The 20,701-nt window shown below is 37.4% G+C and overlaps 1 protein-coding gene across 1 annotated transcript in view; it reads right to left on the bottom strand.

Moving 5' to 3' along the window:
* The window catches only part of GRID2 (glutamate ionotropic receptor delta type subunit 2), a gene marked incomplete at its 3' end in the record, with an annotated part of 1,213,016 nt that overhangs the window by 87,045 nt on the left and 1,105,270 nt on the right, over window positions 1-20,701 (bottom strand). Inside the window, exon 13 of the mRNA XM_012807815.1 lies at window positions 16,255-16,450. Within this exon, the coding sequence (XP_012663269.1) occupies window positions 16,255-16,450 (196 nt within the window). The remainder of the gene's footprint in view (window positions 1-16,254; window positions 16,451-20,701) is intronic.

The following is a 20,701-nucleotide window of genomic DNA, read 5'->3' as shown; positions in this document are numbered from 1 at the left end:
TTTCAGTATTAAGCCGTAGGAAGATTAATTTGCTGGAGGGGGCCAATTAGTTCGTTATTTCTATAGTCTAGGAGGGTACTAATAATGACATGAATTACTAAATTGGAAGTAGAAAGAGAAAGGAGGGGATAATGGGAGAGACGCTGCAGAGGCAGGATTGATAGCTGAAGCAATTAATTGGCTCTGGGAAGAAAGATGAAGGCAATGAAAATGACTTCTCAATTTCTAGCCTGGATGGTAGGGAGGGTGTTAGTGCTTTTAACAGAAATAAAGAGCACAAGAGGATAAGCATCAACTTCCAAGAAAGGTGATTAGTTCAGAGTTAGACATACGGCTGGCGGGGCGCTGGCAGAGCACCCAGGTGGACATGTGCAGCAAGCAGGTAAGTGTTGTTTTGTTCCTAAAGAGCAAACGCTGCCACAACGGGGGGGAGCTACCCAGGCCACTATGACCTCTACTACTTGATCTATTGCATGTATGGAGCAAAGATAGGGAAGGTTGTGTTCCTTAGTGTTCAAATGTTCAAGAAAATCATATGTAAATATACATATGTACACTGGGTAGCATCGATTAGGATGATTAAAGATTTTAGATTACTTGGAATTTCTCAAGCTCGGGATTCTTAAAGTCTGTCATTGAAAGGAAATAGAATAAAGTGGGTAGCTTGCTTGGATTAAAGTATAGCTTAGGCCACTGATATTTGAACTTAGGTGCAGCAGATCACTTGAAGACCTTGTTGATATACGAATTTCTGGCCCCACCCCAAGAGTCTCTAATGAGGAAGTTCTAAGGTCTAAGACTTTATACTCCTCACAGGGTCCCTGGTGGTGCTGATGCTGCTGGTCCAGAGCTCACATATTAAAGATCACTGACCAAGGACAAAGGCTTTAAGTAATCTCCAGAAAAGTGATTCTCTAGGAGATTATCTGTGCCGAGTCTTCATCAGAACCACCTGGATTGTTTGTTAACATAATTCTTTGGATTCCATGCCAGACTCTTTGAATCTTAGTTTCTGGGTTTGGAGGTTCAAGGATTTTGAACAGCCTCTTCAGGTAGTTCTTAATACCATGCAAAGTTTAAGAACCACTCAAATTGTGATATGAATTTTAATTAGTTTTAGGGGACACTAGAGACTTCAGTTCTATAACTACGGTGGAAAGAGCAAGATGTGAGCTGCAGACATAAATATTGACACTAAGTATTTATTTGTCCTTAAGTAAATCACTTAGCCCTTTTCAGTACAATTTTCTCATCCATAAAATAAAATGATTAATCCAGAAGATCTCCACATTCCCTTTGAGTCTATAACTAATATGAATTTTGGACAATGAATATTGGCCAGACACAAACATTCCCAGAGAGCTTAGGAAAACTAAACTTCTTTATTAGGTGTGTCAGAATAACATGAGTTTTGTTTTTATTCTATTGAACTGTACCCATTCTGATTTGCCTCTCTTACTAGGGACAGCTTATTAGGCTAATGGTCTCTCCTGCCTTTGAGAATCATTACTGGGTGTGCCATTTCTGTGGGCTGGACTGAGTTTTATCTCTCAGGAATGCTAGACTTCACATGGTAAGCCAAAAAACGCAGAGATGATAGTGATTCAAGTTTATTAGCCAAAATAGGGCTAAAAATGAACACTAAAACAGAATTTAAATGTATATGTTTTCTACCTCATACCCATTAGGGTAACTACTAAAACAAAAAATAAATATCAGTAAGGATGTGGAAGTGTTGGAACCTTTGTGAGCTATTTTTGTGACTATAAAATAGTGTAGCCACTATGGAAAGGACAGTTCCTCAAAAACTTGAAAGTAGAATTACTATGTCGCCTAGCGGTTTCAGTTCTGAGTGTATACCGCAAAGAATTGAAAGCAGGAATTCTAACAGATATTTGTACACTATGTTCAGAGAAACATTATTCACAATGACCCAGCAGTGGAGGCAATTCAGGCATCTGTTGATAATGAATGGATAAACAGTGTCCATTCATAAAAGATAAAAAGTGTATTTTTTCCTTTGGGTAAAACAATCAAATGGTGGGTCTACTTGTAGTTCTTTGCGGTATCTCCATTGACTTTCCATAGAGGTTATGAAGGTGTGTGTATCTATCTATTTATCTGTGTATCTCTGTATCTATATACATGTATATATATATATATATATATATAGAGAGAGAGAGAGAGAGAGAGAGATAGACACACACAGACGTAGTAACTATTTTAAACTTCACATGAACTTTATGGCCACCTTGTAGCCACACAGGTACACACACACATATACACAGTGGGATTTTTTTTTTTTTTTAATTCCAGAATGTTATGGGGTACCCACATTTTGGTTACATAATTTGCATTGTGCATTTTCAGTCAAAGTTATAAATACCTAGAATGTGTGCACTGGACCAGTTAGGTGTGAATTACCCCAACTCTTCCTCCCTGCTCCTTCCTACTTGATTCTCACTGAGTTTTCCTTCCATCTGAGCACTTTAGCTCTGATTGACTAGTTCCAATTTAGTAATGAGTACATGTCACATTTGTTTTTCCATTCGTGATACTGCACTTAAAAGAACGGCCTCCAGTTCCCTCCACGTTGTTACACAAGGTACTGGATCACCTTTATGTTATGGCTGAGTAGTACTTCATGGTATACATATATCACATTTTATTAATCCTCTCATGTATTGAGGGGCACTTGGGTTGTTTCCACATCTTTGCAATTGTGAGTTGGGCTGCTTTAAACATTTGAGTGCAAGTATCTTTTGGATAAAATTCTCTTTTCGTTTAGATATATACCTAGTAGGAGGACTGCAGGATCAAATGGTAGGTCTACATGCAGTTCTTTGAGCTATCTCCGTACAACTTTCTACAGAGAGTGCGCTAGTTTGCAATCCCACCAACAAGATATCAGTGTTCACTTCTCTCTGCATCCATGCCAGCACCTGTTTTGGAACTTTGTGCCAAGAGTCATTCTCTCTAGAGTTAGGTGATATCTCACTGTGGTTTTGCTTTACATTTCCCTGATGCTTAGAGATGTTGACAATGGGACATTATTCTGTCATAAATGGAAGAAAATTCTGACACACACTTCTGTATGGGTGAACTTAATGAAGTTAGCCAGTCACAAAAGGACAAACGCTGCATGAACCCAGTTATATGAGGGAACTAAACTAGTCTAATTCATAGAGACAGAGAGTTGAATGGTGGTTATCAGAGGCTTGGTGGGGGGCTGAGAACTTCCGGTTTTTTAGGTGTTTAGTTTTACAAGATGCAAAGAGTTCTTCAGGTAAATAGTGGTGATGGTTGGACCACAATGTGAATACACTTAATGCCCTAAGCTGAACACTTGAAAATGGGCAAGATGGGAAATTTTATGTTACACATATTTTACCACAACTTTTAAAAATAAAATAAATGAAATTAAGAATTTCAATAAAAATGTTTATGTTAGATACTAAATATGAACACTATTAAAGTACTATGCTCAGATTATGCTACAAACCAATTCCTTATCACATAAAAAGAGAAGTTCAGTTATGGAGTTTTTTAAAAACCTATTTAGCACTTTGGGATTCTAGTATTTAATGTTATGTGTAATAGGAGAAATAAAGGGAAAATAGAAAAGGCTGGTTATTTTCTACCAAACATAAGTGTCGCTTTATACTGCAATATATTTATTGCCCCAAAACACTGTCAAGGCATTCAAACTTTATTTATTTTATCTCTCAGGCTGAGCTGGTGCCAGATAGCAGAGTCCTAGTGGATTTTGCAAGACATATTGATTAAAATAAGGAAAATAATAGTTATGGATATTTAATAAGAAAGGAGGAATTTGTAATCAGAGGCTTTAGTACCTAAGACAACAATTAATCTGAGAAAAATAAAAGCAGAAGGATACTCTGGTGATCATGGCATTTTTGGAACACTGAACACATAAATAAGAGTGAGAGGAGAGGGAGGGCCCTTTTAAGGATCCGAAAGGATAGTCCAGGGCTGCTGGGAACCGCAGAATGCAAAGGAAACTCCTACGGGCTCCTGATTCTGCACCGAGGGAAGGAGATACTGAAATGCAAAGTATCTATTAAAGGCCTACAGCTTAATGTGATGGAAATAAATACACAGGATGAAAATTCAATATCTTGATTAGAAAAGGTCCAGAGGAAAAAATGCATAAATAAATGTGAGTTTTCTCAGTTACGTTATCTACCAGGGAACTGAATTTTACAAAATTCTTATATAAGAGAATACCCAACAGGGAGCAAACTAGAGACACATTCATAAAACAATTTAGCTTTTTCCATTTTTCACAAAGTAAACGCTGCCCTTTAAAAGTGCTGGCTGAGAAAACAATTGTTGCCTTAGGATGTGTACACTTGGGCTGGACTGATATTAGGACCTGGCCAGATTGCCCTTGCTTGCCACCACATCTGCTTAACTGACACGTAAGTGTAGGAGTGGATCTGGACTGGAATAGAAAAGACTGAAGGGGTTAAGGTAGGTTAACAAAAAACAACAAGGCAATGCGGTCAATATTTTTTATAAAAGGTATTAACATTTATAATAACACAGAACAACAAAAAGGGGACAAATAATTTAGCAATCTATAGCTATGCAAAAGCCAATTTAGATCTGAAAAAAATATTCAACCTGATTAGAAAAATAAAAAATGAGATACTTCTCATTTATCATTTTGATTAAAATGAAAAAATAAAAGAGTAATACCCCATTTAACTCTGCCAACTCTGGCAAGAAAGTGGGGAAACGGCCATGCTCTCCATTTACTGAGCAGAAGTATAAACTGGTACATTCTGAGAGACTGCTTTGAGAATAGTTATTAAATGTGTAAATGTACGTACTCTTTCACACACAATCCCTTTTCCAGAACTGTATCTGAAGAAAAATAACATAAACATATAAAACTATATGTTCACTGTAGCTGCTTTTAGGAGAAAATATATGAAACATTCAACATGTCCATCAAAGGCAATGATTTGATAAATTTCAGCAGCTCATAGAATATTTTGAAGGTACAGGTGTTAAAATAATGTATAGATTTTTATGCTAACCTGAAAGATGTTTTAGACATAGACAGCGAAAAAGACAAAGGCATGAAAACATTTTATTTTAGAGAAAAGTCAAAATGATCATACAAAAACTGAATGCATATAACTAATTGGAATATATGTGCCTATTTCAATACAGAACCAAGTCCTACAGATGCGTACCTTGCTATTGTGGGGGCTAAACCCCGGGGTAAAACTGGAGGGACGCCATGCACTAATTTTTAAATTACAGTGGATTACAATTTTTAATTTTTGATATTTTCCCAACAAAAACTTATAAAAATGCACATACTTTTTCCAAGTTGGGAAGCAACTTTGAGAGTAAGGACAAAGCTGATACAATGTACCATTTACTAGATTCATTGGATAAAGACATTTATTCAGTATAATGGAACCTCCAGGAAACAAAGGTGTACCTAGTTATTCTTTTTCATCCTGGGGAAAATAGGAAAGTAGGAATTCCTTTGCAGCGTTTTTTTTTTTTTTTTTTTTGCATGGGTGAAAGGATGTGAATTAACCCAAGACTAACAACAGAAGGCTACTCTTAGGATCTGTGTGTTAGCGACTCCCAAAAGGGTCCTCTGCAGTTTCCTGGGAAGTGTATTTCTCTCGTGTGGCTATTAAACAGTTTGAAATTAGTGTCCAAAGGATTCACTGAATATTTGTTCCAGGAAGAAAGATCTTAGAGTTCATCAGTTCCATTCCCACCATTTTAAAGATAGGGAAGAAAACAGAAGTGGCAATACATGTGATCCAGAAATTTGTTTTCAAATAATTTTAGTTATTCTTTCTATACTCTTTGCCTTTTAATTAGAATGATATGATTAATGTCCAATTAGCAAGTTCAGATGGTACATGGTCCCGCAGGTGACTTTGTTCCATGGACACAGACTACACCATGGCGTCACTGCAGCACTGTCCCCTCTGACTGTCACTGGCTTTCCTCAATTGCACAGCCTGTGTTCTGCTCACCTTTGTTCAGGCTGTTTCCTCCCTAGCCTACGCAAGGCTATTTCCGTTTTACTTAATTAAATCCTACTTATTCTAAGTTTAACATCACCCCCTTGAGGAAGCCTTCGCTGATCTGAACTCGCCTCGTTCTTTGGGCTATGCCAGGTTCTCATAATACCCTGTGTAACTCTCTGTGGGGGAGCGGCTGTTCTGCTTTTTATAATACTTAGCAGCCACCGAGTAGATGTCTATTGATTAAAGGAATGAGTGAATGAATAGATGAATTATTAGAAGTGAATGTAGCTAATTAAAAGAAGAAGTGGAGCAGATCTGGCTTTTATCATGAATGAAGTCACTATTTTTAAAAAGCCATTGTCAAACTAAGTAAGTACTCCATTAGTGTCAGGTTGGGGGTGTCATCTTTATATACATAAGGCTGCCCTTCATTAGTTTCATCAGGACCCACTATAATTTATAGAATTAGTATATATATATATTTCTCCTCGCCCCCACCCCCCGGGCATCTAGAAAAAAATGTCTTCATCATATGCTTTGTATACTATCAAACCTGACATCTTTTAACTCATAAAATGCTTGTGACAGCCTAGGAAGTTTATGATTCTGGGTTTATTCCTTCCTCTTTGAGAAAATATCCAATCAAGGCTGATTTTGATTTTAAACATCCACGAGTTTATTATAGATAAGAATAAGTTTAAAAAAATAATAAGAAACACCCAGTGCTGCCATCGAAACTGTATTAGTAGGGCTGCTGAAAATGGCCCCTAGGTCTTTATCATTCTCCTGCTGGGGTACGTCTTTCCGTTCGTGGTGGGATAACCGACAAAGACCTAAAAACTCTAATTTCTGAAGAGCAGAAATTATGCCAGTGGGATCTGCGCGCCCAGCTGCAGGGTGAGGTGCTGAAGTGAGTCATATGGTGTTTGCTGGAATCATTTGGCAAAAAGGCAAATGTAGCAAACACACTCGTACCTCCAAGCCCAGTGACACGACAGCCCAGGCTTGACATTTTCAGAGACCCAGAGCTGTTGAGTATTTTTTTTTTCCAAGCAGAAAATAAATACAGTTTGCTTGTTTATTTCTGTAATAAAGGGCTAACCTAGATTTGAAGGTAGGCACCTAATCAGCCTAGTACTAAGGCAGTCACTGAAGCTCAGGGTAGCTCTTGGCCTCCTTTTGCTTCTGGCCCATGAATTGTCATCTACTCTGGCAGTTTTACTCAGCATCCAATGATACCGAGGTGTTTGAAGAGGAAGGGGAATGGAACAACTAGAAAGAGGATATGGCCAGCGTAGTTCAGGGGTGAGAGGTACATAAGACAAGGATGAACTATATGCAAAGCGTGTGACAGCTGAAACCCGTTTTCTACTTCAGCTTTTTTTCTTTTATGCAACTCGGTGTACCCCTGCTTCGTGGTTAAGTCTATCTAGCACGTGTCAGCAGTCACCATTCCCAGCTTCCCTCAGCTGTGTGAAGTAGTACCCTCAGTCTCTCATCTGCTGGTGTAGGACTGTTTGTCAGATGTCCACTGCCATTGCCAGTGTTGTCCTGGCACACACTCACCCTTCTTGCCACCCTACACTCATCTCCTTACCAACACAAATGCCTGGAACATAAGACCCATACTGGCCCTTGGCCCTGAAGGCCTCACGGAAAAATCCAAGATTACTACTGACATCTTATTGATATGACCCTGTATGTCCCCTGATTTTGACCAGTTTTCCCTTTCATCTACAACTCTCCAGATTCTTCCTCTCTGCTCTATGAAATGCCATTACACGCATAGTCACTCAAGGAGATCATACAATTGATTGTTAGAAGAGTAATACTTTTGAGAGTAAAAGGGAAGGCAGTTAATACTAAACTGGGGTAACTGGAAAAATCAAGACTGTCCAAGCAAACTAGGACATACAGCCAATGTACCTATAGTCTCCATTTGCTTTTTAAAAACTTCTTTTTACCTTCTTTTGCTATCTAGGGGTACTGTATTGCCTGTGATGTTATCAAGGACTAGCTTTCTCTGGTACAGCATTTATGCCCTTGTGGCAAGAATGGGGGGAGGTGTCCTCTTTGTTTCTTTAACCACTTCTAGATCCCTGGCACTAAAGTCCTCCAGCTTTGAAGCTCATGTTTTCAGATTATGCTTCCTGCAACTCAGTCCCATTGTGGTGTCTCCCGACCCTGCCTCACTCCTCCAACACAGCTCAGAGATTACATCCCTGGCCTCGCTGTACTTTTGTAAATACTAGTTCTATCACCACTATTCTTGGTGATTTGCTTATTTGCACAGACATCTCTTTCTAGTACTTGGTTTCTTAGTCTCTAAATTATCTTGTCTCTAGAAATCTTTTTTTTTCCCTCAGCCACTCACTCGCATGCCATGTCATTTTCAATAACTATTCTCTCCATCATCTCAATTTCAAATGTGTCATATCAACCCCAGCTTTATATTACTCCCACTTCTGTCCTGGTTCCCTGATTGCAACAGTTCTTCAGTACCACCCAGACCTACACCACATTGTTCTTGCCATTCTTTTGGTATCCTCAATTCTTCTTCTGTCATCACTGCCCTCTTAAATAGCTCAGATTCCACCATGGATCCTAATAATCACTTCTTTGGTATGTTCAACACCTGTGCCCCTGTTATCTCCTATTATTTTTATTTGGCAAATACCAATTCTGGTCAAATCTACTATCTGTGGACTTTATGTTTTTACTTAGGCATCTGAAGATGACTAGAAAAAACCTTAGAGTCATTCTGGCTGTTCCCACCTTATAGTCATGACCACCATCTTGTCAAGAGAGCCCATTACATTTTTCAGTCCACTGTCTCTTCTGTTCTGCAGAACAAAAATTCCTACTGTCTCTCTATTCAAATCCCTGGACTCTCTGTCCTGCTGCTTATACTTTGATGATGACCTTGGTTCCTGTTTTTTTGAGTAAATACAAGGACCCAAAAATGAACTTCCTCGTGTTTCCACTATCATGTTTCACAATCTATCTACATGGACAAGGTCTGACAATTACATTCCTCAACTCATCCTAGAAAAAGTGCTACCTACCTCATTGCTGAGTATCACTGTGGTCACCAGATGGCCAAGGGGAGCACTTTGAAGGTGACTGTAGCACTTTTTCTAGGATGAGCTCATGAACTGACTTGTCTGACCTCACAAGCTCATATGCTCAACCTTCTCTCTTGTAACTGGACTCCATGACTTAGCTCCTAATCAAGGACAGTTCTCCTGTCTCTCTCCTGCATCATGTATTCCCCCTTCTTTATTGTTATCATCTCATCAATATGTAGATATTGTGTATATCTTTTTCATAAAATTACCCAATCCTGAAATCCCACCCCAGAAAACCCTTTCATTACACAGCATTTTCTTTCAGCATAATTCCTTTAAGAACCTACTGCTTTAAAGGACTCTGCTATCTGCTACTTTCTCTTGCTGCCGTCATCTACTGACTCCACATCACTCTTCCCACACTGCTGAAGAGCTCATCACTTGGCTATTTGTCACTCTCTAATACCAGCTCTGCGTTTATTCTTAGTGATTTGATTATTCACATAGACATCTTTTTCCAGCATTTGCTTCTCATAATCTCTACTTCCACTCTCCTAATTCTCCCCCTGCCCCTGTCCTAATCTAATTCCATTTTTTTCTTTTTATTCTACCACATCTGCTCTTGTCAAGGTCATCAGGGACTGCTGGTTGTCCAATCAATGATTAATTTTCAGTGTGTATCCTATTCAATTAATGGGCATCATTTCACAGATAGTTTGTCCTTTGACAAAATCACTACTGTTTCTTGATTTTAGCTCTACCTCACCAGCCATTCCTTCTCTGATTCTATTTCTTTCACTTTTAAATATTGGACTGTCCCAGAAATCAGTCTCTAGACATTTTTCTTCTCTAGGTTCATGCAAATCCTAATTGACTACACCTAGCCTTATGACTTTAAATGCTTTGCCCGCATAATAAACATTTCATATTAGCTACCATGCCAATAATAAATTCTTATTTGGTTTCTCAGACCTATCCTTCCTGTAGATTTTTTAGTCCAATAAAAACTTCATCCTGAAGGTAACTTCATCCTTTATGACTGATACTGCTGGTGCCAGTACCACCACTCACTTCCCTATTACCACAGTATTCATCTGAGTTTATATCCTCTTTGAACTTTGTGGCTTGAAGTATTATTTACGTGTCACTTTGATCCTCTGGCTCAGACAGTTCTAATTCAACCAATCCTGATTGTCGTTACTTCTTTAGTAGTCGTCATTGCTGAGGGTCTAAAATGCTTCATTCTTCCCCCCATGTATGATAATAGATGAATAAAACGAACACTCCCTCATAATAGTCAGGGACTTTTCCATCTCTGTGCCACACACAGATCCTTTATTCCTATTCAGATCCTTACCTGTGACCTGGAAATTTTTATATCTACCCTCAGAAATTATCTTTGTAAAATAATCTGATAGACTATATCCCGCTAATATGCTAAGGCCAATAACCTCTTCACGTTATAGTCTTCTAATAATTATTTGGGTTTTAATGGTAGTGCAACTTCAGAATGTTGCAGAGTCACCATTCTGGCCTCGTAACTGGTTTCCAGCTTCCACATTTTGCCACCTTCAGTTTTTCTCAATACTACAGCCATGTAATTTTCCAAAATATGAGCTAGATCATGTTCTTCTTCTATTCAAAACACTCCTAGGTTTTACATCCCATTTATAAGTAAAGACAACTTGAAATGTCCTATATAGTCCTGCATTAGCCTGAATCAACATTGACCATGCATATGAATCACCTTTAGATCTTGTTTAAAATGAAGTTTCCATTTAGAAGGGCTCAGAGACTATATCTTTTTAACAAGTGCCTTGGTGATGCTGATGTTGCTCGCTCACAAACCACACTTTGAGTGGTAAGACCCTACATGATTAGTCTTTCCCTATTTGCTGAACTTTTACCTCCCAATTGGGTTACATTTCTGATGCTACCCATTATTTCTGAATCCATACTGGCCTCTGTAGGATTCATGGGACATTCAGGTATGCTCCTACCTCAGGGCCTTTGCATGGCTGACACTCTTGTTTGGAAACATATCATCCAAAAATACACATCTCTTTCTGTCCACCCTCTACTTGCTTCAAGTTTTTATTCCAATGTCAGTGAAGCCTTCCCTGGCCACCTGATCTAATAAAGCAGCCTGCCCTGCCTCTCCCTATTTTCCATTCTCCTTCCCTACTCTATTTTTCTTGCTTAGCAATCCTCACGACTAAACATACAATATATTTTACTTATTGTGGTTATTGTCTGCCACCCCTACTAGGATGTAAACTCCGTGAAGATATTTGTTTTTATTTCTCTTCTCTCCAGTGACTAATGTCTGATGGGATATAGAGAAAGTGTTCAATAAATAATTGTTAAATGAATGTATAAAAAAATCAGGTACATTTCAGATCATACTTTTTCTTACTTAAGCGAAGGTCCTAGGCAGAGCAAGGCACAAACAAAATTTGTTCTAGTGTAATTAAGATCATTTCACACAGGTGACTAGCAAATCAGAACTCATCTACTTAATGATCATTTTGAAAAGATAGATTTCTTCGATACAAGGAGAATGAAGACGGTGGATGGGATCAGGATCTACCTCCAAGTAAGAGATACTTAAGGAGACTAGGAGTACAATTAAGAACAAGCCCTGCCTGATCTTGATGGGATCTATTTAAAGGTAGAGATCATGAGGATTGTTTTTCATAGTGATGTGGGCTTGCCTGGAAGGCTGTTACTAGGTATAGATGGATTCCCGTTGAAGATAATGCAGAAGAAATTTGGCTTTTTGCAGAATGTTGACCTAGACGACCTCTGAGGTCTTTAGAAATCAATGACAGAGAATAGGAAACTGCTGTGTGAAATGTGCAGGACTAGTTGCTCGAAGAAAAATCTGTAACCACATTTCGTGTGTTATAGTTCTCAATTTCATGAGCCTCCAGTGAGCTGTAGGAGGTGAGAAGGTTATTGGTTTTTGTTGGTTTGTTTTGTTTTTTAATAGAAGCTGGACAAGACCTTGCAAACTGAACCAAAACACATTTTATTATTACGACTTATTCTTTGTCTAATCAATTTTCAGCTATCTCTATCTAGGTTGAGAGAAATTTACACTACCAACAAATTTCACTTAGATATTTCTATTATGAATTCATAGGGCAGTCTTCACTACCATTCTAGTAAATAAGAAAACAAAATAAATATGGTGTAATAAACGTTGGAGGACTTGATTTTCAGTTTTAAATTCATTATTTCTCCTTATCAGCAGACTGTCAGGCAATAACGATAGTTCTCTACTTGTTTTATTACATTTTCTTTGTTATGATGTCACAATTTTAAGTTAATGTTAGGAACTACTGAACAATAAAGCTTTTTAGTTACAACTCCATCACACATGTGTTTTCTCCGTAATCTCTGGGACCATCTTACGAGAGAGGTTTATGGCTCTCATAGTACTATTGATTGATGCTTTACATCTATTGTCTCATTTAATTTTGACAGAAACCATGTGAGGTAAGAAGTCTTATCCTCATGATGATATTCCCAAGTCCAAGAAATTTAAAGTAACTAGTCATTTTTATCAACATTATATAAAAAAAGAGTCAGATTCCAACTCTGGCTGACATGCTTACAAAGCCAAGTCAGACATTGAGAGGCCAAGTGATTTGCCCAAAGCTGTGCCATGAAGAAATGGAAGGACCAGGACTGACAATCAGAGGGTTTATCTCTTTAGCCCCAGAGTTTTTCCACTCTTCATAACTGACTTTTTAAAAAGGAATGAATTTGACAGCAGCATAAGAAACAGTCACTCCCATTCCCAAGTGATAGAACAGTACATAGAGAAGCAGCAGCAGCACATCGTTCACCAAGTTGCTCAGCATAGACTGCTGAGTTATCAACAGCTTGTCTAGTCGAAAACACCTTTATTTTGTAGATTCTTGGATTGGAATTTTCTCAATATGTAAAATTAGTTTCTGCACATATACAAGTGGTACGTTAAATTCCACATGGTTAAAAGACATAAAGGGAAAAAGTTAAAAAAATTAAAACACCCAGAAAATAGAGGAGACTATATCCCCCATACTAGGAAAAGAAGAGATTTTCTTAACCAACAATACCTAGAAGATATATATGTATTTTTTGGCACATAGGTAACTACTTATAGCTTCTCTGTGGGAAATGATATTCTATAGCTTAATGATTTATGTATTCTTCTGGAAAATCAAAATGTAGAATGCTTACCAGTTTGTATTAACAGAAATAATGTATGTGATATGGTGTGTTTTTGTGTCTGTGTGTAAAAACAGAGGAATGAAATATAACCTTGTTTAAGTCCACCTTAGAAAGTTACAAGAGTCTCTTTCTGTACCCTCAGCCATTCCCCATCCTGCAGCTCTGTAGTAACCTTCCTGAAAAGTAAAACGAACATGACATGCTCCTATTGCCATAGTGCTTTCTGCAGTCCAAATAAAATTCAGTTCCTTACTGAGGCAAACAAGGTCCTCCATGATTGGATACCTGCCTACTGGCCTCATTCCGGATTGTCTCATTCCATCTACTGCAGCCATATTGATTTTTTTACTAAAAAATATGTACTAAATATGTGCTAAATTATACGAAACACAGAATTTACCATCCTAACCATTCTTAAGTGTACATTTCAGCAGTGTTAAACCCGTTCACGCTGTCGTGCGACCATCTTCCTCATCATACGCCTTGTTCATCTTGCAAAACTAAAACCCTATCCACATTCAACAACAACCCCCTATTTACAACTCCCCTCAGTTCCTGCCAACCACTATTCTACTTTCTGTATTTATGAATTTGACTACTCTAGATACCTTATCTAAGTGGAACTATTCAGTATTTATCTTTATCTCACTGGTTTATTTCACTTAGCGTGATGTCCTTAAAGTGTATCTGTGTTGTAGCAGTGTCAGAGTTTTCTTCTGTTTAAAGCTGAATACTTTCCCATTCTTATGTGTATGCCACATTTTGTTTATTCATTCATTGTGAATAGACACGTGCCTTGCTGCCAGGCTCTTCACTATTAAAACCAGTGCTACTCTGAACAGAAGTATACGGATATCTCTTTTAAAAAGACCCTGCTTTTAATTCTTTTGGACCAGTCACATTGATTTTCTTAATGAACGATGTGCCTATGCTGTGGCTTGCCTCGATGCCCTCCCACGTTGTCTTCCTTCCACGCTATCTTCTTCATGGCCAGCTCCTACATCAGGCAGATCACGGCCAATGCTTTATCTTCTCAAGAAACCTTACCTGATCCCTCTATTTCAAGTAGATTCTCTCTTTAATCTCTATACAGCATCCTATTTTTTATTTCATAGCATTTGCCATGATTTAAATAATTTTGTTTCATATGTTTTATTTCCCTTTTCTGTCTTCCATACCAGACTGTATGTTTTATGAAGCTAGTGACCATTTCTCTGTGGTTGGGTTTATCTCCAGTTTCTAGATCAGTGTTTGGTGTCTACTGATACTTGTCAAATATTTAATGAGTAAATAAATTAATGAACAAATGAATATGTGTGTGTGTTGGTTTGTTTAAAATATTTTATTGGGAATATGTATGTCCATTGGGGAAAAAGAAAATGAAATTTATCTTTAATAATACAGTGTAGAAAGAGGTTATAAGGCATGAGGAGATTTGGCTCCTAAAATGGAACAGGTATAGAAACTATGAGTCCCTATTTATATTAATCATTAAGAAAGCAAATTTCTCTTTAACAGTGATGATGTAAAAGAAAAAAAAACTCTTTCAAGAATCATTACTCTGAGCTTAAATTCATCCTTATTTTATAGGTTCCCAGTAAACCAGAAAATGCCCCCCTGTTTTCTTACCCCCAATAACCATGCTCATTCACTCACTGGATCCACCCCCCGCCTCCCCTTTACTCCACTAACTGGGAAACACCATGTTGAACTTCCAGGAGCCAGCTGTTCTCTTGAGAAAACCAAGACAGAACATTTTCAGATCAATACCTAGGCTCTGGAAAGTAGAGAGTAATGTAATGAGGGCAAAGAAGTTAGAAGCCATTGTTAACATCTCAAAGATACTCACTTCCTTAAAGTCATCATTAGTGCTTGGCAAAAAGGTTTATGTCAGCATTAATAGCTCTCAAAATACAGTATCAACATGCTAACTGCAGGAATTACTTGGCTGACTCTAGGGGTCACCGTAACAGCAGAAGCAGATAAAGGGAATCATGTGACAAAGCCGAGAATAATGCTGGAACATATGGGAGAATAATTTTTATAGTCATCCGAACATTCTCGGGTATGGTATTTTATGCCTTTTGAATAGGAAACTCAGACTTACGGTCCCAATTACTCTGCTGTGGAGGGCCAGAGAGAAAAAAGTGTATGTCACCATTATTGTTGCCACTGACAGTCATTCATTCACTCCACCATTATTTATTGAATGCCTCAAATAGTGATTTTTCTCTAGGCTAATCACTAGAGATAATTTTAAGCAAAAAAAAAAAAAAAGTAGTTCTCTCACAAAAGTTGATAATGCCTACATTGCTTCTGTATATATATATAGCTCAGAATAAAAAATAGCTTTAAGTTTTTTACATAAAGGAAGAAAGTCTTTCTAATCCTTTTTTGTATAATTCCTTCAAAAGATGATTATAAAAAAATATGATGTAAATAAAGATTTTCAAATTTAGAAACCGAAGCAGGTATTTGCAGGAGCATTGTTTGTTGACAATATTAACTTTTACTTCCCGATAGCGTCATACAGTCACCACTAAACAGAAAGCTTTAATCTAAAAACAAGTATAGAAAAGACCCCAAGTCATTTATAAGAATCAGATATCCTTGATATTTGGAGTAAGATTTGTCAAAACCCTTTTAGTCTTAGTATTTGTAAGTCCTCAACCCTTTTCTGAACAAAATAGCAGCGTGTGTTTATTTTGGCCTTCCCCTGGAAATTGATCTGTTAGACATCCCACAGGGGACTCTGAATTCTCTCTATTGATGCAATGAGTCATCGTAAAACTCTTTTAAATCAATAGGTCATGTGATTTAACTAAAAACTCTGTGTCAGTGTTAAGGAAGAAAAGAAATAAACAAATTTCAACTTAGCAATTCCAACGTGGGAGACAAAACGGTAAGGGCTACTCAGGAAGAACCACGGCCAGTACCTTTTGAATGCCTGCCTGGGACTCCAGCACGTTGTTTTCGGATCCATTGCTCCGGTTGATCATCCTCCACATCTGGGAATACATGCTGTCCCTCTCAAAAGGGTTCAATCCCTTCATGCGAACATGTTCATAGACTGCGGAGTCCAGGACTGTGCCATAAGGGATGTCTGTTTGCTTGGAAAGGTCCTGGAGAGACCTTGATGATTGGGAGAGAAGAGAGACATAAGAGACCAATGAATATTTTCAAATGGAGATGAAGTTAAAGAAAGAAAAGCGCAATATATGTGGAGACTGAAATCAAATTACTTTTGTATTTTGCTGTTTCTTAATACAGTGATTTAACACATAAGAACAACTGCTATTAGGTTATATGGGACTTATATCAATTATGAGAAGACAATATTATAATTGAAGGAAAGGTGAAAACTTCTAGTGATCATGCAAAGGTTTTTCTGTCCGTTTGTTTTTGGTAAACCTTGATTAGGAAAAAAAAGTCTTGCAATCTCATCAAAGCAAAGGCAAATTAAATTAGGTAGCTAGATAATCTCATAATAATTTAGTAATTCAAAGCCATATTCAACATGTTCTAAGCATTACACCTATATTTCTTTGGATGGCAAGGCGTAAATATTTTTATAAAGTAACTATAATTTACATAAATGACATGCTTAAGGTCTAATGTATGCTTAAATATTAGTATTTCTGAAAGTAATTATTTTTCAAGTAGCTATTACATACATGCCGGGCAATTGACGTGTACTAATGACCATAGAAATGCTTCACATTTAGAGTTATTTGATCCATTTTATAGATGTGAAAACTTAGGTTGAGAGTGTAATTGACGTGATCAATGTGGCAAAGTAAGTGAGTGGTAGAGCGAGGGTTTAAATGTGGATTTGTCTGCCTCAAAGGCCATAATGTTTCCACTGAAAGAAGCTGACTCTTTTTTCTATATTTCTTTTTCTATATTTGCTCTAGTTGGAGTGTGTGTGTGTATATATGTGTGTGTGTGTGTGTGTGAGAGAGGGATCTGACTGAACCAATTTGTACTTAAGTAGAATAAATTCCATACTTCTGGAAAGCTGGACATGTTTTCAGCTTTCCCTTTTTCAAACGAATACTCAACATTTTCAAATCAATTTTTGAGTTACAGATGGTATCTGTTTGTTCGAGGTTATCCATAACTAAATTTGTGGTGGATTTCCTGAAATTTGATTTTCTGAGTCATTCTATACTGTCTATCTTAAAGAACCAATTATTATTCCACTGGCACTTGTTGAATTTGTGTAGGTGCCCATCCTGACGATGGATATTTAAGAAAAAATACTGTCTATTTAGCATATTGTTCTAAATCAGATGCTGGAACACTTATAACTTAACTACAGTAACTTCTGCAAATGGGAGCAGATGCTTTGCAATACTGTACCATATTTTGAACAAGAATGAATGCTCACAGCACTCTATAACCATGAGCCATGAATCTCACATAACATATACCCCTGACCTTTTAGTCTGTTTCTAGATGGAGGCTGCTAATGATTCCCTGAGGATCTTTGCAACCAACACTAGCATTGGGCAAAGGTACTTGGAATATTCTTGCAGTTTACCAGTCTCCATCATATGCAAAATTATGTTGCAAACAATAAATTATGGGCCATGTTTGTTAGAGAAGTATTTGTGCCAATTTCTAGTGGTAACTTGCAGCAAAATTTAAGCTTTAGTTTTTTGAGCTTTGTGCTGTTGATTTATTTATATTATTTACTCCATGGAAACTACCAGGATAATTCTGTTTTGCTCTATACATCTGCTGAACAAAATGATGCATTTAAAAAGTAGTATTTGGAGAAAAGAATTTGCTGGAATATTTTACAACTATTGAACTAAGTCTGCCATTTGTAAAAGATAAACCAAAGTGGTAGTATAAATGAATAATTGAGGGCAAAGGCAGGAATAAAAATGAGCTAGGTATAGCTCGGGTGCAAATTAATACCAGAGTGACAGGGCATTTACTTCTGGGACACACAGTAATTATGTCACTTTACTGCTGTTTCCAGTAGTAGCAGTAAAACTGTATTGTAAACATCAGCGTTTTAAACATATTTCCCCCTGCTTAGTGGAGGATACTCTGAAGTGGTAATATAGGAAGAGGACATGAAACATATCTACATGGGTTATAAAAGCAATCCTCATTCATTCAGTTTCTATAAATATAAGAGTCAAGTCTGTGTAGTTGTCCATAGCATCATATAGAACCTGAAGTTCTCTGGATGGAAGAGGCCCATTTTAGAATTCCTTAGAAACCCTCGCAGCACAAGACTGGTCATTTGCTACTTGGCAGTTTTGGCAATCATCTCAGTTATAACTATCATTTAGAAGGTTTCATTTAGGTGGAAGCGAGATCACAGTCTAAGATGAAATGATTTTCTTTTTTTTTGCAGTTTTTAGCCGGGGCTGGATTTGAACCCGCCACCTCTGGCATATGGGGCTGGCGCCCTACTCCTTTGAGCCACAGGCGCTGCCTAAGATGAAGTGATTTTCATGCCTACATTTAAATAAACAACTGTTTTGCCCAAATAGCCACATCAGTTTTAAATGCTGTTAAATAAATAAATTAGTGCCCTCTCACAACCTTCAATGAAAGTAAAATTGAAATCAAATCTTTAGTATAATCAGGCTTCCATGATACAGCTTTACCTTAAATATTGTTTTACAACCGGAATACGTAGAGTTGTAACATAAACAGTTTAGTTGGTGGAATCATTTTGTACACAATACAGTTTTAAAGGAATATCTTAATATATTGCCTTTGTAAAGTTCCTGAGGCTACGAAGAAGACAGCTTCTTTTCAGCACACTCCAGGTTTAGAATAGAAGAGCAGTTTCTAATTTAGAACAAAGGCATGCTCCCTCTAGTAGTTTCTGATATCAAGTTCAGCTTATAAATTTGCCTTGAGACAGGCTCATAATAAAAATTACGGCTTCTTCCATTTAGCATTGTTTTATTATAGTACACCAAGATAGCACCAAAGATGACAAAATTAAAATGACTGGAGCAAAATAAAGTGAGCACCAACAGCTTATTACAGAAAGAAAAAGCCATTTTAGGAGCCCAACACTGAAAGGGAGTGACTGTTGTATGTGGTCATTTTGTTATTTTCCTATTAAGAAGATTTTAGAGCAATATCGGCAGAAATGCTATGGCTTGTAGTAAAAGAAATATAGGGGATTATTTAATAAGTGGTAGTCATCAAAAAATTGTATCTTGAAAGTCAAAACCTAAGTGGATAGTTTTTAGAAATGTCTAATCATTGTTTTAAAATGAAAAACAATCCTATAATCATTAACAAGCACCTAATATAAACATTAACTACTGTGGAAAATGTTGACGTTTCTTTTTAAGTATAGTCAATATTTTCTCAGGCTGCAGAAAGAAAGGGAAAATCCAGAGTACTCCAAAGAAGAATTACTTGTAAAAAGAGTATTAGTGTGCTGTACTAATAAAATCCATTTTTTCTACCTAACCGCATAGATCCATATTCACATAAAACTCAGCAAATGCTCACTCTGAGAATCTAAGCTCTCTGGTCCCAAACCCCCACCCTCCCTCAAGCCCACAGAGTAAAGAACGTGGGCTTAGTGTCTATAGCTATCACTGATGAATGATAAAGCAATCGCTTTGCTGTTCTGATCAGCCTTATTTTCTTACTGAGATGATTCCTTTATTCTCCCTCCTGCTCTCCTATCAGATCAGCATCAACCTGTGGGCATTAAAAACACTGAGAACTTACAGGTAAGTAATAGCTATTAGTAACAACAATACACACACTGAGAAACTACACTTGAGGGAACCTCTGTGAAGATAAGTTTTAAAAACATTTGTGGCTTTAGACTAGTAAAACTCTTCCCCAGAGGGTGTCTGTGTTTGCAGTCCCACCAACAGCGTGTAAGAGTTCCTTTATCTCTGCGTCCATGCCGCATCTGTTGCTTGGGGACTTTATAATCTCAGCCCTTCTCCTTGAAGTTAGGTGAGATCTCAACGTGCTTTTGATTTGAATTTTCCTAATGATTAAAGACGTTGAGCATTTTTCAAGAGTGTTTTGGCCATTAGTATATCTTCATTTGAAAAGTTTCTGTTCTTATCTTCTGCCCACTTTTTAAGGGAGTTGTTTCGTTGTTTCATGCTGATTTGCTTGCGCTCCAGTACAATCTCTATGGAAAGTTGTATGGAGATATCTCAAAGAACTTAAAGTAGATGTATCATCTGATCCAGTATTGAAATGGTTTGGTGGGTGTATGCCCTAAGGCAGAAAAATTTGTTTTCTAATAACAGGACGCCTGCACTTGGATGTTTATAGCAGCACAATTCACAATTGCAAAGACAACCAAAACGCTGGAAACCACCAAAGTGCTCGCCGATACGTGAATGGATTAATAGATTTTGGTATATG

The sequence above is a fragment of the Otolemur garnettii genome, unplaced genomic scaffold (assembly GCF_000181295.1).
Source record: "Otolemur garnettii isolate 467f Iridium unplaced genomic scaffold, OtoGar3 scaffold00076, whole genome shotgun sequence".
Taxonomy (NCBI): Eukaryota; Metazoa; Chordata; class Mammalia; order Primates; family Galagidae; genus Otolemur; species Otolemur garnettii.
The sequence above is the reverse complement of the archived record's forward strand: the minus strand, read 5'-3'. Positions and strand labels throughout refer to the sequence as shown.